This window comes from Bidens hawaiensis, unplaced genomic scaffold (genome assembly GCF_021521415.1).
Source record: "Bidens hawaiensis isolate Kalapana, Puna unplaced genomic scaffold, B.hawaiensis_p1.1 tig00036758_1, whole genome shotgun sequence".
Classification (NCBI taxonomy): domain Eukaryota; kingdom Viridiplantae; phylum Streptophyta; class Magnoliopsida; order Asterales; family Asteraceae; genus Bidens; species Bidens hawaiensis.
The window spans coordinates 149,459-166,287 of NW_027496416.1; the positions used below are offsets into that span (position 1 = coordinate 149,459).

At 36.1% G+C, this 16,829-nt stretch overlaps 1 protein-coding gene across 1 annotated transcript; it reads left to right on the plus strand.

Moving 5' to 3' along the window:
* LOC143588754 (callose synthase 5-like) lies at positions 1-11,654 on the plus strand. Its single transcript, XM_077069680.1, has 41 exons — positions 1-177; positions 313-413; positions 918-1,039; positions 1,120-1,216; positions 1,297-1,407; positions 1,485-1,617; positions 1,709-1,797; positions 2,124-2,215; positions 2,282-2,408; positions 2,523-2,660; positions 2,750-2,826; positions 2,918-2,996; positions 3,069-3,191; positions 3,271-3,385; positions 3,505-3,848; positions 4,698-4,750; positions 4,844-4,904; positions 5,003-5,084; positions 5,156-5,205; positions 5,369-5,455; positions 5,661-5,783; positions 5,862-6,041; positions 6,126-6,286; positions 6,540-6,663; positions 6,743-6,837; positions 6,918-7,038; positions 7,145-7,296; positions 7,375-7,484; positions 7,586-7,711; positions 7,785-7,853; positions 8,134-8,323; positions 8,412-8,523; positions 8,589-8,708; positions 8,781-8,896; positions 8,975-9,058; positions 9,411-9,523; positions 9,611-9,840; positions 10,057-10,854; positions 11,007-11,057; positions 11,143-11,328; positions 11,424-11,654. Exons 1-41 carry the CDS (start codon positions 69-71, stop codon positions 11,652-11,654), a joined length of 5,682 nt encoding a protein of 1,893 aa, XP_076925795.1. The 5' UTR covers positions 1-68.
* Positions 11,655-16,829: the final 5,175 nt, after the last annotated feature.

Genomic DNA, 16,829 nt, shown 5'->3' on the forward strand with positions numbered 1-16,829 from the left:
CCGAACTCTCGGGACTGCAAGGGCTGACAAGGAGACCTTCCCGAAGCGTTGCCACAACCACCTTCTCCATGGAGGTCTTCGATAACGAGGTCGTGCCCTCGTCCCTCCAACAAATTGCCCCCATTCTTCGTGTTGCAGCTGAGATCCAAAATGACCGACCTCGTGTTGCTTATCTTTGTAATTTATTCTCCTTTGTTATACTACACTACAGCCTCCTTCCTAACTTCTTTCATTTGATGTTTGGATTCACTCTTGTGTCTTAGTCAACTAATTAAATTATTTTTGTTTGTATATTGTTGCGCACACAAATAGGTCGGTTCTATGCAAGTGAGAAAGCGCACAGGTTGGATCAAAGCTCTATTGGTCGCGGTGTTCGACAATTCAAAACCGCCCTTCTTCAACGTCTAGAGAGGGTATAAACCTTCTACCTTTTACGTTCTTTAATGTTTGCTATCAAAACGTCTACAATTTTTTTGGATACCAAATAATAAAAATTAATAATTGATTTCATTTTTATAGGTTAACAAAAAAAAGAGTCCATTCCCACTTTGGTAGGGCTGAGTAGTTAAAAAAAACATCATAAATATAAATAAGCGTGACCTTATAAAGATTTATTAAATTACTGTACTAAGCTTGAGTATTCGTAGTACTCTCGATAACTGATCCATGAAATTGTATCAAACCGGCCACAGCTCGTTGATCCGGGCTTATGGTCATTAATAGCCAATTGGGGATTAGGGCTCATAAGTTTTTCAATCAAATTCGGAGTTCAATCTTGCATTACATGACCATTCAGCTCATGAAAAATGATTTGTATTCCTAAGTTCTGATGTAAATAGCCATGTTCCCTTCCAAATATCTATGCATTTGATACATTCCATAACAAAATCCTTAAAATTGGGACTGTTATTCGTCAGGATGATGCTCCCAGTGTTGCTGCTCGTGTTAAGAAGACTGATGCACGGGAAATTGAGAGTTTCTACAAACAGTATTATGAAAACTATGTCAAGGCACTCGATCAGGGAGAAAAGGCAGATAGGTAACCAGAAAAGATTAAAAAAGATTGTATAGAAATTGAAACATTGATTCACATCTTCCACTTATTGTTTTTGTTAACAGAGCCCAACTGGGAAAAGCTTACCAGGTGGCCGGAGTGCTTTTTGAAGTCCTTTGTGCTGTTAACAAGTCTGAAAAGGCTGAGGAAGTTCCTGCTGATGTAAGCTCCCGCCTCTATTTGAATTGGTTATTTTATAGTTGTATTCATTACTCAAACGTAAATGGTTTTTGTACGCCTAGATCATTGCATCTGCAAGAGATGTTGAGGCAAAGCAAGTAATATATGCTCCCTACAACATCCTACCTCTTGATTCTGCTGGGGAGTCACAATGCATAATGCAGTTTGATGAGGTATCCCACCTTTCATTTACTTTTATTCCCATTGTGAAGTTTGCACTTTTTAATTATGTATATTTGTTACACCGCAGATTAAGGCAGCAGTGTTTGCTCTCAGGAACACACGTGGCTTAACTTGGCCACCATCTGTTGATCACCAACAACAGAAGTCAGGAGAACTTGATCTTCTTGATTGGCTAAAGGCAATGTTTGGGTTTCAGGCATGTGCTGTTTCAAGACCAATTCTATTGTTAGATAACTGGCTATTTATCTTATATTATATTTTACTTTATTCTTGGTGTTCTTCTCCAGAAAGACAATGTTAGGAACCAAAGGGAGCATTTGATCTTGCAACTTGCCCATCCTCATGCAAGGCTGGTGCCGAAGCCTGAGCCGAGTAACAAGGCATGCACCTCATGTAAAACCTACTTCTATTCATTTTGACCTCTTGCACTTGTTTTATGTATTTAATATGATATCATATCCTAAGTTTCTATCCAAAAACCCCTAACTCATGGTCACTTTGTAGCTTTTACATAGTTGGCGAGGTCATGGGCCGTGGTGTCCAGATGCATTAACTACATTCTTATTCATTGCTTACTTATTGTTGTCACATTTTTATTCGTCTTAAATTCTTCCTCTCTCTCTCTCTCTATATATATATATATATATATATATTTAGCACAAAGGAATTTGTTTAACAAATAATTTCTAAACTTATTGTGATGCAGCTTGACGATCGAGCTATTGATGTAGTTATGAACAAGCTCTTCAAAAATTATAAAACCTGGTGCAAGTTCTTGGAAAGAAAGCACAGCTTAAGGTGAGTCATATCATCCAGGCACTGTTCTCATTTTATTCACAGATTAACTAAATTTGATGCTTTTAGGCTGCCTCAAGGGAATGAAGAAGGGAGACAGAGGAAGCTCCTCTACATGGGCCTCTATCTTCTTATCTGGGGCGAGGCTGCTAATGTACGCTTTCTACCAGAGTGTCTGTGCTACATCTTTCACAATGTAAGTTTCCCATTTTTGTATTACTATTTTAAAGTGATATGTAATCACAATTCACAACTATTACCCATGAAATTAAAGATTGCTATACATGCCATGACCCATTCATGCTATCAGATGGCATATGAACTCCATGGTTTGTTGGCTGGAAATGTGAGTATCGTGACTGGAGAAAATATCAAACCTTCTTATGGTGGGGATGATGAAGCCTTCCTTCGCAAGGTTATAACTCCAATATATCGAGTCATAGACAAGGTACTCTTCTGCAACCATAGCCACATATAGTAAACTTAACTTTTTGCCTTTTATGAATTAGTGTAATGGTGCTTTATGTAATGATGAAGGAAACAAAGAGAAGCAAAAATGGAAAGGCTCCCCACTCTGCTTGGTGCAATTATGATGATCTTAATGAATATTTCTGGTAAAGTCTTGAAACAGTTAGCGATAATAGAAAAAGATCCCCGAACATCAAATATATTTTCTGAAAAATATTTTTTTTTTTGTTATCATAGGTCAGCAGATTGTTTTGCTCTGGGTTGGCCTATGCGTGATGATGGTGATTTTTTTAAATCCACACGTGACATGACACAGGTTCTCTTCTGTATATTTTCTGGTGGTAATAATTAACGGATTTTGTTACTGAAATCATATAAATGATGACAGGGAAAACGACCATCTCCTAAGGCAGGGAGCCTTGGAAAATCATATTTTGTTGAGACGAGGTCATTTTGGAATACATTTAGAAGTTTTGACCGTTTGTGGACATTCCTATTATTAGCTCTTCAGGTAATAAGCAGATAAGCATAAATACCTCTCTCCTGAAGTTGACATTTTTGGGAACTGATATTGTACTGTTCAATTGCAGATAATGGTTATCCTTGCATGGAATGATGTTCCAATATCAGATATTTTTGAAAAGGAGGTGATATACAAAGCATCCAGTATTTTCATAACAGCAGCATTCCTCCGATTCATCCAAAGTATGCTCTTTTTTGCTCTTATTTATTGTGGATTTGTGGATATTGGTTCTCTATATACATCAAGCTGTTAGTAATATAGGATACTCACTTATTCATAATTGTATTTTGTTTGGCTATAGGTTTATTGGACATTATTCTGAACTTCCCTGGATATCAAAGATGGAAGTTTACAGATGTATTCAGGAGCATTCTGAAAATCATTACTAGCCTTGCATGGTCTATCACTCTTCCACTATGTTATATACACCAAAATGACAACATCTCACTGCCCTTTGGGAAAGTAGAAGATATTCTTTCTTCTCTTAACCAATTTCAGCAAATTCCATCTCTATATCTCATGGCTGTAGCATTGTATTTGCTTCCGAATTTACTCTCAGCTGCACTTTTCATTTTCCCTATGCTTAGACGTTGGATTGAAAGCTCTGATTGGCTTATTGTAAGATTTTTTCTATGGTGGTCACAGGTACTAATTATTTTCCCTATTGTTCCCATTATTAATCTTTTAATTAATAGCACACTTGTTTTTTACTAGTATTGTATGATACTGTGGTACCTATGTTAAATGGCCAACATTTACCTAGTATGCTATTGTCATTGCCATATGACCTGATTGTGATCTTCAGTTACTATCAACGTAGCTTTCCAAATGCCAATACTGTTAGTACATTTCTATCATTAAAATGCTAGAATGATAAGATTTTTTAATATAATTAGTCCATCTTATGAATTAGGTATGATTATGCATATCACTTTTGAAGTCATACTTCCATTCCAAGATATCAAAGTGACACGGTGTTCTTCTGAAAAATATAATGCTACTGTATCTTTGCACTCTACAAAGTTTTTCTTTCTTCTCTTATTTTCCTTGTTTCATGAGGTCTACCTAACTTACATGCTTGTTTTAAGATATTTCAAACAGTTTTTTCATTTGTTGAGTGCATATATTTGCCATGTTTCCGTTTGTTGTATGGGAAGTTGCATTTCTTTGTTCAGCCAGTCAATAAAAGTAAATTTCAACCATCTGACAGTTGATATTTGTAGATAATTAGCTCCCTGCTCTCTAAAACATATCAAATAGTATACACACATGTGTAGATTTGTATAACAGATAGATTAGTGTATACTCTTCAAAATGCTGTTGTATTATTGTCAATATACTTAGGAAACTTTCAGTAGCATCAACATCATCTAGTTTGTGATTTCAATCCTTAAAAATTTCTAGTGACCCATTAGCAAAAAGGAACTGCTATACACACACACACACATTTATATTGAGCATAACCTTTATTCTGAGTTATATGGTTCTCTGCAGCCAAGAATTTATGTTGGGAGAGGAATGCATGAAAGTCAATTCGCCCTTATTAAGTATGTTTAGTCTTTGATTGTCTTTATTGCGAATCATTTCTAGATAGTTAACTGAAATTTACTGCTACAACTATCTGTCAATATCAATATCAGGTATACTTTCTTTTGGGTGGTTCTTCTATGTTCAAAGTTTGCTTTCAGCTTTTTTGTTCAGGTGTTTGCTCTCTCTCTCTCTCTCTCTCATTTATATATCTTTAGAGAGAAATTAATGAAGTAATGGATTCCGTTACATTAAAAATTTCTGCGCCACAGATAAAACCTTTAATCGAGCCAACAAAAGATATCATGAAAATCAAACGCGTACAGTATGCATGGCATGAATTTTTCCCAGACGGTTCGTGTTTATTTATTGATACTTCTTTGTATTTTGTTATGAATTTTAAATAACTTGTATATTATCTGCAGCTAAGAACAACTATGGAGCGGTTGCTGCACTCTGGCTACCTGTTATTCTAGTATGTGCTACACTGTTACCTTGTTATTTCTTTCCTTAATTTCAATAATTACCAGCCTTCTTCTTCCTGGTTCTGTTTATTATCTTTTTCTTCCTTGCTGTTGCTATACTATTTTCGTATTTGATTGTCCACTGGGATGATGAGCTCCATATTTATACCTCAGGTTTACTTCATGGACGCTCAAATATGGTATGCTATATTTTCAACCTTGTGCGGTGGTATTATTGGAGCTTTTGATCGTTTGGGAGAGGTACTCAAATATTCCCTCCTTAAATATCCAATTATGCTTCTTTGTTATAAAGACATGCATCTGCATTGCGTGATGTCTTATTCTTAATCGTAATTAGCTGAAAAGGCCGAAAGGACACATAATGGTTTCTGGTTTAAATAATTTAATTGATTCTGCAAACTGTCTTGCTTGTTCAGAGTGTTAACGCTCTTGTATATTGTGACAGATACGGACATTGGATATGCTAAGGTCCCGCTTCCAGTCTATACCCGGTGCATTCAGTGCCTGTTTGTTGCCATCTGAGAAGCCTAAGAGAAAGGGATTTTCTCTTTCTAAGAGATTCTCAGAGGTATTTGAAGTTATTTCAAGTGTAGCATTAACTCTTTAAGGAATGACTCATAGAAAAATGTTTTCATAATATAAATAGGTTGCACCAAATAGGAGGACCGAAGCAGCAAAATTTGCTCAGTTGTGGAATGAAGTTGTATGTAGTTTCCGTGAAGAAGATTTCGTAAGTGACAGGGAGATGGACTTGATGTTAGTTCCATATTCTTCAGATCCTAGCCTTAACCTGATTCAGTGGCCACCATTTTTGCTTGCTAGCAAGGTTTGTTTTGCACTTTCACCTTCTACATACTCTTACTATATCAAGGTGATTTATCATTTTATGACTGTTACTGTTCTTTTTCAGGTTCCAATTGCACTTGATATGGCAGTTCAGTTTCGATCCAAGGATACTGATCTATGGAAGCGTATATGTGCTGATGAATATATGAAGTGTGCTGTCATTGAATGCTATGAGTCCTTCAAACTTGTCCTGAATGCTTTGGTTGTTGGACATACTGAGAAAAGGTTGTGTAAGCTACCTTTCTGAAATCTTTTAAAATTCCCTCATTTTTCTGTTACTTCCAAAAATAGTTGAGCAGGCTATAATGAGGTTAAACTCAATGCAAGTTTTTCCCATAGAAATTGCGACATCTCCTTTATATGGAAAATCTCCAAGCTATAATTTACCTGCTTGCCTAATGTTGGCATAACTTTATGATTTAAGAATTTTTTTTTTAAATTTCTGCCACTGCATCTTTGATTGTGGTTATGATGGCAGGATAATTGGTATTATTATTAAGGAAGTTGAAAACAACATTTCAAAGAACACATTTCTTACAAACTTCAGAATGGGCTTTCTACCTACTCTACACAACCATTTTGTGAAATTGGTGGAGATTCTGGTGAGTCCTTCTAGAAGTTATTGCTCATGATTAGCTTAGTACTGATCATTTTAACATATTAAAACTTTCAATATTGCAGAAAGAGGGTCATGTAAAGAAGCACAACACTGTGGTTTTGTTGCTTCAGGACATGTTAGAAGTAGTTACCCGTGACATGATGATCAATGAAATTCGGTTTGTGATTACAGCATTCCATAACCTTTTTCTGATACAGTCTCAAAACAGAATAATGATATTCAACATGTTTGTTTCAGTGAGTTGGTAGAACTAGGACATGGTAGCAAGGATTCGGGAAGACAGCTTTTTGAAAAAACTAATGACTCAAGACCTTCTATTGCATTTCCTCCTCCTGTCACTGCTCAATGGGAAGAACAGGTTATGCATATAGTTCTATTGCATGATTGTATACAAATGTTACATTAGGATTTAGGACTTTAATTATCTAGCTTACAACGCTCATAACTGATCGTTATTATTACAGATAAAGCGCCTGTATCTTCTTCTCACAGTAAATGAATCTGCCATGGACGTGCCTAAAAATCTTGAAGCACGGCGGAGGATCACATTCTTCACAAATTCATTGTTCATGGAGATGCCACGTGCACCTCAAGTCCGTAAAATGCTATCATTCAGGTACAATATTTTACAAAAAGCTAAATGTATTGCAAAACTTAAGTGCGATGATATAATCATAATCAACTGGCATTGTAGTGTCATGACCCCCTACTACAGTGAAGAGACTGTTTACTCAAAGAGTGACCTTGACATGGAAAATGAGGATGGTATATCTATCAAATACTACCTGAGAAAGATTTTCCCAGGTTCTAATAATCTAAACCTTACCTCTTTAGTATTATATAACTTCTTATGTATGCGTATATGTTTATGTGGTTATCTGGGAATGAATTTTTATCTTTCTCAGATGAATGGGAGAACTTCATGGAACGCATCAACTGCAAAGAAGACGTGGATATTTTTGAAAATGATGAAAACATATTGCAGCTCCGTCATTGGGTCTCCTTAAGAGGACAGACACTCTGCAGAACAGGTGATTCCATACTAATTTAAAGTTTGATAATCCACTTACTTTATCTCATTTCTAATGGATGTTATCTTTCCAGTTAGAGGGATGATGTACTATAGAAGGGCATTGAAGCTTCAGGCATTTCTTGACATGGCCAATGAGAAAGGTGGGCAAACCCTGTAAATTATACTTTTAGTCAAATATGAAATAATAATATCAAGAATAATAACTGCAATAATCAAACATTATCCATTTAATATTTTTTTTATACATATAAACCATAACCATGTGAATTCAGTTTACCTTAGCATCGGATATCCGAATGTGGGTTCTTAAGTTGAGGAAATAATAATATAAAACTCTGATTTACCTTTGGAGATAATCTTATGTAACATACTTTTTAAAGATAATATCCTACCCTCATTCTTTGTGGGCCAACCATTCAGAAATACTGGAAGGCTATAAAGCTGTAACCATTCCATCTGAGGAGGACAAGAAAAACCAGAAATCCTTGTATGCTCGACTAGAGGCTGTAGCTGATATGAAATTTACTTACGTTGCAACATGCCAAAATTATGGAAACCAGAAGCGTAGCGGTGATCGCCGTGCAACTGACATCTTAAATTTAATGGTTAAGTAAGTATTTCATGGAACGATAAATATGTGCTCACATAGTTTTTTGGCTTAATAATATAACTGTCTCCCTTGCATTGTTTGTGTACAGCAATCCAGCTCTTCGTGTGGCATACATTGATGAAGTTGAAGAAAGAGAAGGCGCAAAATCACATAAGGCCTTTTATTCTGTCTTGATTAAAGCTGCAGATAATCTTGATCAGGTACCTAACTTTATTATTTTGCCTAGAATATTCACAGTGCTAACTGCATCTTGTTCTTGCTAAAGGAAATTTACAGGATAAAGTTACCTGGCTCTGCAAAAATAGGAGAAGGTAAGCCTGAGAATCAAAACCATGCCATAGTATTCACAAGAGGGGAAGCTCTTCAGACTATTGACATGAACCAGGTATATATATCTTATTGTTTTAACTTCAGTTCAACAAAATAGTTTTTTATTGTTTTCGGTGTCATTTTGCAGGACAACTACTTGGAGGAAGCTTTCAAAATGCGTAACCTACTTGAAGAGTTTAATGAAGATCATGGAGTGAGGTCCCCAACTATTTTGGGTGTGCGCGAACACATCTTTACAGGAAGGTTAAGTATTAAAGTTGGCTTTTCTTTCTTTTTTGGCTTGAACCTAGACTCGCATCTGATGTCAAATTTTTGCTGCAGTGTTTCTTCTTTGGCTTGGTTCATGTCAAATCAAGAAACGAGCTTTGTTACCATTGGTCAACGTGTACTTGCAAGGCCGCTGAAGTATGTGACTTATTAGAAACCTAACTAAAAGTAAACATATTAGTTTTAAGATGCATTTTCTAGTTCATATTTCGGGTTCATTAGATTCAGAAACAAGGGAAACATATAACTATGATATTTAGTGCTGTGATTGGCCTAGAGTAATACTTTGAAGTAGCTTAAGTAAACAATATTTATCATCTTTTAGATATCAGTTATATTTAAATGACTTTCATGAAAGACAAAAGTAAGCTTTTGTTGGTTAAATTTATTTGATGCTCACATAAGAATCGAGAAGTGTTGGTCAAACTTATTTGATGCTGATATAAGAATTGAGAAACTGCTATACTGAACTACTTACACATCCTTTCAGGGTTCGGTTCCACTATGGTCATCCAGATGTCTTTGATAGAATTTTCCACATCACACGAGGAGGCATTAGCAAAGCTTCAAAAGGCATTAACCTAAGCGAGGACATCTTTGCAGGTATATATTATCTTTGATGAACAGTGAACCATGATTTACTCATTAGATATATGACAACTGTATTGAGACTCATTGTGATACATCTAGGGTTCAACTCAACATTGAGACGTGGTAATATAACTCATCATGAATACATACAAGTTGGCAAGGGAAGAGATGTTGGCCTCAACCAAATCTCACTCTTCGAAGCTAAAGTTGCATGCGGTAACGGGGAGCAGACTTTAAGTCGGGATATCTACAGATTAGGCCACCGCTTTGACTTTTTCCGGATGTTATCATGTTACTACACGACTACTGGCTTCTATGTCAGCTCTATGGTAAGCTTTTTAGCCCAATGCACTATGTAGCTTTAAAAATAATCCACTACCCACTATAACTAATCTGCACACTTAAGCGCATATTCTAGGTTATATATTATTTTTTCTGTTTATAATCGAGTTCAATGGTAAATGTAGTTGTAGCAATTAAAATTACAGTTAACAGATTTTAAGTTGAGGCTGACATGGGCTCTTTGTGTTAATAATACCGTCCAGCTGGTGGTCCTTACAGTGTATGCATACCTGTATGGAAGATTATACCTAACTCTGAGTGGATTAGAAAGAGCAATAATGAAATCCGCAAGAATAAGGGGAGACACTGCTCTGAAGGCAGTAATGGCATCTCAATCTGTAGTTCAATTGGGCCTTTTAATGGCTTTGCCCATGATCATGGAGATTGGACTAGAGCGAGGCTTCAGAACCGCAATGGGTGACATGATCATCATGCAACTCCAGTTAGCAGCTGTCTTCTTTACGTTCTCTCTCGGTACAAAGCTACACTATTTTGGCCGCACGATTTTGCACGGTGGGGCCAAGTACCGAGCCACTGGGCGTGGGTTTGTTGTGAGACACGAGAAGTTTGCTGAAAATTACAGAATGTATTCAAGGAGTCATTTTACTAAAGCCATGGAGTTGTTCATTTTGCTAGTGGTTTATCAAGCATACGGATCGGCTGCTACCAGCAGTACAGCCTACTTTTTTCTAACTGCTTCCATGTGGTTTCTCGTGGTTTCTTGGTTTTTTGCGCCTTTCCTTTTCAACCCTTCTGGGTTCGAGTGGCAAAAGATTGTGGAAGACTGGGAAGACTGGTCAACATGGATTAGTAACCATGGTGGTATTGGTGTTCCTGCTAACAAAAGCTGGGAGTCATGGTGGGAGGAGGAACAAGAGCACCTTCAGTTCACGGGCCCTGTTGGACGTTTAATGGAACTAATTCTTTCTTTCAGATTCTTCATCTACCAGTATGGGATTGTTTATCAGCTTAGAGTCACCCAAAATGATAAAAGCATAATGGTAAACATTTCGACTCGCTTACTTTTCAACGGGTCAATTTGGGCTGGGTTTTAGGTTAACGGGTCAAATAGAAGATAATAAAAAAGGGCACATGTCAAATGCCTCTTTTTAATGTCATTAAAAGATTTTGATTATTATTGTAATGATTGCAGGTGTATGCTCTATCTTGGCTTGTAATTCTTGCGGTTATAGTCATCTTGAAGGTCTGTTCTGAAACCAACTTCCAGATTTTAATTTTTTTATACCAATTTACGCTTGTATCAAGTGTTTTATGTTTTGTATTTGCAGATAGTATCCATGGGCCGGAAGAAGTTCAGTGCTGATTTCCAGCTAATGTTCAGACTGCTTAAACTGTTCCTCTTTATTGGATTCATAGTCACACTTGTGATTCTTTTCCAGTTCCTTGGACTTACTGTCGGGGATATCTTTGCAAGCTTACTTGCCTTCATGCCAACTGGATGGGCTATCTTGCAGGTACACATGCACACTTGGTTTTTGTAAATTGTAATCGTGTTAATTTTAACGGTGTAGTGAGGCTAGTAGATGAGATGCGATAATGTGATATGCAGATAGCACAAGCATGCAGGGCGCTAGTTAAGGTGTTGGGAATGTGGGGTTCGGTGAAAGCACTGGGGAGAGGATACGAGTATATAATGGGCGTTATGATTTTCACCCCAGTCGCTATACTTGCGTGGTTCCCGATGGTGTACGATTTCCAAACCAGACTTCTGTTCAACCAAGCATTTAGCAGAGGTCTACAGATCCAACGTATTCTAGCCGGTGGCAAGAAAAATAAGTAGTCAGTCATTAGTGATAAAGTACATGTAGGAAGGATTCCAGATAGATCAATCAATCGTTTGTTGTTAGCAACCATCACTAGTATAAAGTTCTTTTGGTTTTCAGTCCCAAACTGCCCGTGCACTTGTAACTTGTAAGGAACTAGATCAATCAATCACGTCTACCAACTAGTTAGTTACAGTTATATTAAGCCTGGCAAACTGGGCGGCTCTGGGGAGGGGTCAGAACAGGTTTGGGTTGTGAGCCAAACGAGTTCGGGTCAAACAGACCGTTTTAAAAGAGTAGTGGTTTGGGTCAAAACATGTTCTGGCCAAAATGGATCCGGGTTTTATCTAATTTGAGTAGATCCCCAACTGACATGTTGTCTAAGATCAAGTGATGAACCATTTAGGCATTTACATTTTGAGTTGATCCAAATCAACCCATTCTTTGAAAAATGGGTCGTCATTGCCTCCCTATAGGTGGTTATATAGGTGAATATTTATACTGTATATAATACATGAGACAAGGGTAAATTAAGACACTTGATTTTAAGAGTTTTACAAATGCTAATGCATAAAACACATGTGTAAAAAGCGGTAAACTTGTCTTTTATACACAATTCATCTAACTTACAAGTTTGCTCCTCACATCTTTAACCATATTATGTTTTTAATTTGAATCTTAAATAACTTCCCAACACGATTTTTAAATAACCATAATTTTTTCGTACGCTAATATTTTTGTAAAAAAAGTGCACCATAAAATCAAGCATTTTATTCTCTTTAATTTGAGTATGATATTGTTATAATTTTTTCAATTTTTTAAAAATTAATAAGTTACGTAGGGGTGCTCGATACCGGTTTCTGATGGTTTGTAAGTTAAACTTGTGAGTCCAACCATTAGCATCGATTTTTCGTCGTCCAAACCAAAATTGAATCATTGAAAATTGAAACCGAATCGTTACCAACTTTCTTATATATAACAAAATAGGAAAAATGATAAATTTAGTAACATAAATGGTAAAGATTAATAGAGCACATAGGATGCGAAATTATAACAAGAATGAAGATTATAAAAAATTATACTGGAATTAGGTTAATTTAAAGTTGTAATAGTCATGTTTACTTGTATTAAAAATGTGACATTTGAGCCAAAACAAGGTACACCTCAGTATGTATTTACCGATTAAGCAAATAAATGTCTTTTGCATAACAAACGAACGATTAACCGAACGGGTCGGGTTATGACCCAGATATCTCGGGGGGCCATCTATAAGTGATATACGATCTATACAAGCTAAAATATTAGAAATATGGTCTTAGTTTGATAGCAAACAAGTTAAACGAAAACATGTTCGTTTAACTACCAGCTATAGATCGTATATCACTTATAGATGGCCCCCCGAGATATCTGGGTCATAACTCGACCCGTTCGGTTAATCGTTCGTTTGTTATGCAAAAGGCGTTTATTTGCTTAATCGGTAAATACATACTGAGGTGTACATTGTTTTGGCTCAAATGTCACAAAAAATGACTTTGTTCATTTATATCTTAACTATATCTAATATATGTAACAAAACTTGTCAAATACTAAATAATAAAAGGGATTAAAAAGCATACAACATTTAAGTTTGGTCTGATTTTATATGGCCGGTTTTTAGCATAAGTCGAGAACCAAACTTTTAGCGACGGTTTGAAAATTTTGAAACCAACCAACCAAGTGAAAGTAAAAAAAAAAAACGACCGTGAAACCAAACTAATGACTTGTTTAAAAGGTTTAAAGGTTTTAGATCGAACCATGAATACTCTTAATTGTTATGTGATTCGCCGGGTTTGTGTTCGGACACCCGCCGCATCGCGCGGACCCTCCTAGTTTGTTAAAACAAGTAAGCTTGTACAAATAAACCGAAACAAAGCAACACAACATTGTAAAAACGTTCTAAAAAATGCTAAACATAGTTTCTATTGGAGCGATAGTTCTCACTCATCTATTGTAGCAAACATATGTATTTTTATCAGGACTTTGTTTTGTATGATGTTTTTATGAAAGTTAAGAAAAAAAAGAAAAGAAAAAAAACTAAACTCCAAGATTCATCAAGGAGGATGAGGCAAACAAAGGAGATGGAGTTGATGCTGCACAGCCATTGTTGTTGCAGACCGGCTTGTTAAATATCGAGTCAATGGTAGCTTCGGGTCCATGATCATTAAACAAATCCAACTCATCTTCGAATGGAGCATAACCTAACTCCATACCTAAGCTCCATGGATCATCTTGTTCAAACTTTAGATTCTGTGCCTCGGACAACACTTCATTTTCTTTCTTTTGATATTCTGTGTCACCATCTTTAGATGATGGTGGATCATCACGAGCAATTGGAGAAGCGTCCGTGTGTTCAGAATAATGGCTTATGCCAAAGTTTGTAATAGCAGCTGCCCCTCGGTACCTTATGGCTGCCAAGTCATATGCTTCAGCTGCTTCCTCTTGTGTAGCTGAAAACAAGAATATAACTCACAAGTTTAAAACTAACGTCTGCAGTCTAGAGGTACACGTTTAAATATGATATAAATGTATACAAAACTGTCAAGATCATACGTGTTATTATTCAAGACGGATGAACCTTGCCCAATTTGTCGCAAGGTCTGTTTGGATTCTTTTGGTGACCATGCGGTGCATTGCAAAGAATTGCCTGGCTTTAAATACAGACATGATCTGGTTAGGGATGTTCTGTGTGATGTTCTTAAACGGGCAGGGATTTCTGCTAAAAAGGAGGCCCCTGTTAACTTTCTCACGGATCCTATTGAAGGGAGGTCTACTTTACGACCAGCTGATATTCTTGTGTTCGGGTGGGCAGGGGGGAAACACGCCTGTGTGGATCTTACAGGAGTGTCTCCTCTTGTTGGGCTCAGGGACCGTGGGTTTGTTGTGGGTCAGGCTGCGTTGAAGGCTGAATCGGGCAAAGTTGTTAAACACGAGAAAGCTTGTTTAGATAATCAATATGTCTTTCTACCATTTGCCTTTGATACATTTGGTTTTCTGGCTCCAGAGGCTGTGAAATTTTTTAGTAGGGTTCAGCACGTCGTACACGGAACCTCTTCAGCTTCTAGGTCTAAAAGCTTCGTTTTTAGCAGGATTGGCTTTGCTGTTCAAAAGGGGGTTGCGGCGCAGCTTGTTGCCCGTTTGCCTGCCACTTTATTGTAATCGTTTTATAGTAAATTATATAAAACTTCGATTATTTATATAAATAGTAGACACTAGACACGGACAATATTAGATCCCAAATGACAAAAGTTATTATTTAAAGAAGTAATATTTGATATAAGGTATATCAGAAGTAAATAAATGTTGTATACGAGAAATGGTGTCTTGATGTCATTTACGTTTACAATATATATTAGAGAGAATTATACATGGCTGATATATTTTATGCAGAGAAATAACACGTAACGAAATGCAAATATATAAGCAACTCAATCCAAGTAAAATTTAAGAATGTACTTACCGTTTATGAATATATATGTAAGTTTTATATAAAAGATTTACACACACACATTAGCCGGTCTCATGGGAATGAACTTCCCATTTGTTTAATCTTGTCTTCTATTCCTTTGTAAAAAGCACAAATATTGAAACATGTAAGATAGAAATTGAAGAACAAAAGGAAAAAAAAACAATTAACAATGTTCTTTTGATGTCTTTGGTCTTGCTGATATAGGCTCTTTGCCTCTTTGGTTCATTGTTGTGAACACAAGAATGCATAGAAATCACATGCAATTCTCTCAAGTGTTAGAATGTTTAGGGAGAAAGAGTTATTCAAAGTTCTCACACGTACACAACTTCTACTTGGATTGGAAGTATCAAGTATAACACCACTAGGATCAAGTCTTGTCTTAGTGAAACCAGTTTTTATTTTTTCACACATAAACAACAAAGAAAGAAGAATTACAAACACCAAACCCTAATTTAATTTGTATCAACACAACAGAACAAAATGAAAAATAAACGCTCATTAGTAAAAGAAATACTAAGCTTAAAACCACTTTAAAGCCCAAACAGAAAATCATAATAATTTTTAAGCATATATAATGGACTATAATAGCAAGTTCTATTTGGATTTTTTAAGCTATATATATGAACTTGTTTAATTGGTGGGGGATTGTAAAAGGAGTTTAAATTTATTGTATGTTTTTAACTTTCGTGGCAAACAATTCTACGAAACCCAAGAGCAGGGGTGGACCCACATAGGTCTGATCGGAGTCCCGGGACACCAATGTTTTTTAAAATTGCTTAGACGTGGTATATTAAATACGGTAAGGACCCCATATAAATTGATACTTGGAACCCATGGAAATAAGACTCAATTGGTGTAATGGAAAATCCCTTGTTTTACATACATTTGATACATTTGAGAGGTTGAATGTTCAAGCCTCACCATGCTTTATTTTTGTTGTGTCTTTTTTTTTGTTCTTGTCAATATTAGTTATTTAGTTAGGGTATTTGTGCATTTCATTAGTTTCTTCCATGCAGCTATTATCACCGTGCAACACATATAATGGTAACGTGGGTTTTGCATATTCTTTTATTATTTATCTTGTTTATGTATATATTATAATTAATCATTTATTTGTGTTATAGTTAGTTTTTCATGTTTTGGTCATGTATGTAAGATTATATATATAGCTTACGTTTATGTTTTTCGGGTATGAATAAAAATGAATTAAAAGTCTTTGTTCTATCTAGTTTCTAATTTAGATTCTTTCTACTTACTCGTTTCCGATTACACCATATTTTCGTGTTTTATTATGTTCCTCGCCTCGACCCGAATAATGACCGACCCAAAAATTTTATAATCCGAAAAAACTGGGACCCCATTGGCTAAAAGTCATGGGTCCGCCACTGCCCAAGAGTTACAGCCACTAAGCTTTGTTAGTTCTAGTTTCATGATCATGTATGCCTTTTTCACAAGACTATTTACAATAGCCAACATATATAACATCGACTGTCCTTTTAAAAATCTTGGCTAACCCAAAGTAATAACCTACAATCTTTATTTTATTAATTTAGTGAACACAAATGCGTGCATTTCCTTACAATATTAGCTTAAATATGCCATTTCATCATGTGTAACATTCGTATTATGGTAAGTCATCATGAAAATTTTCTCTTTTCTTTTATAGGCCGGACATATTAAAATACAA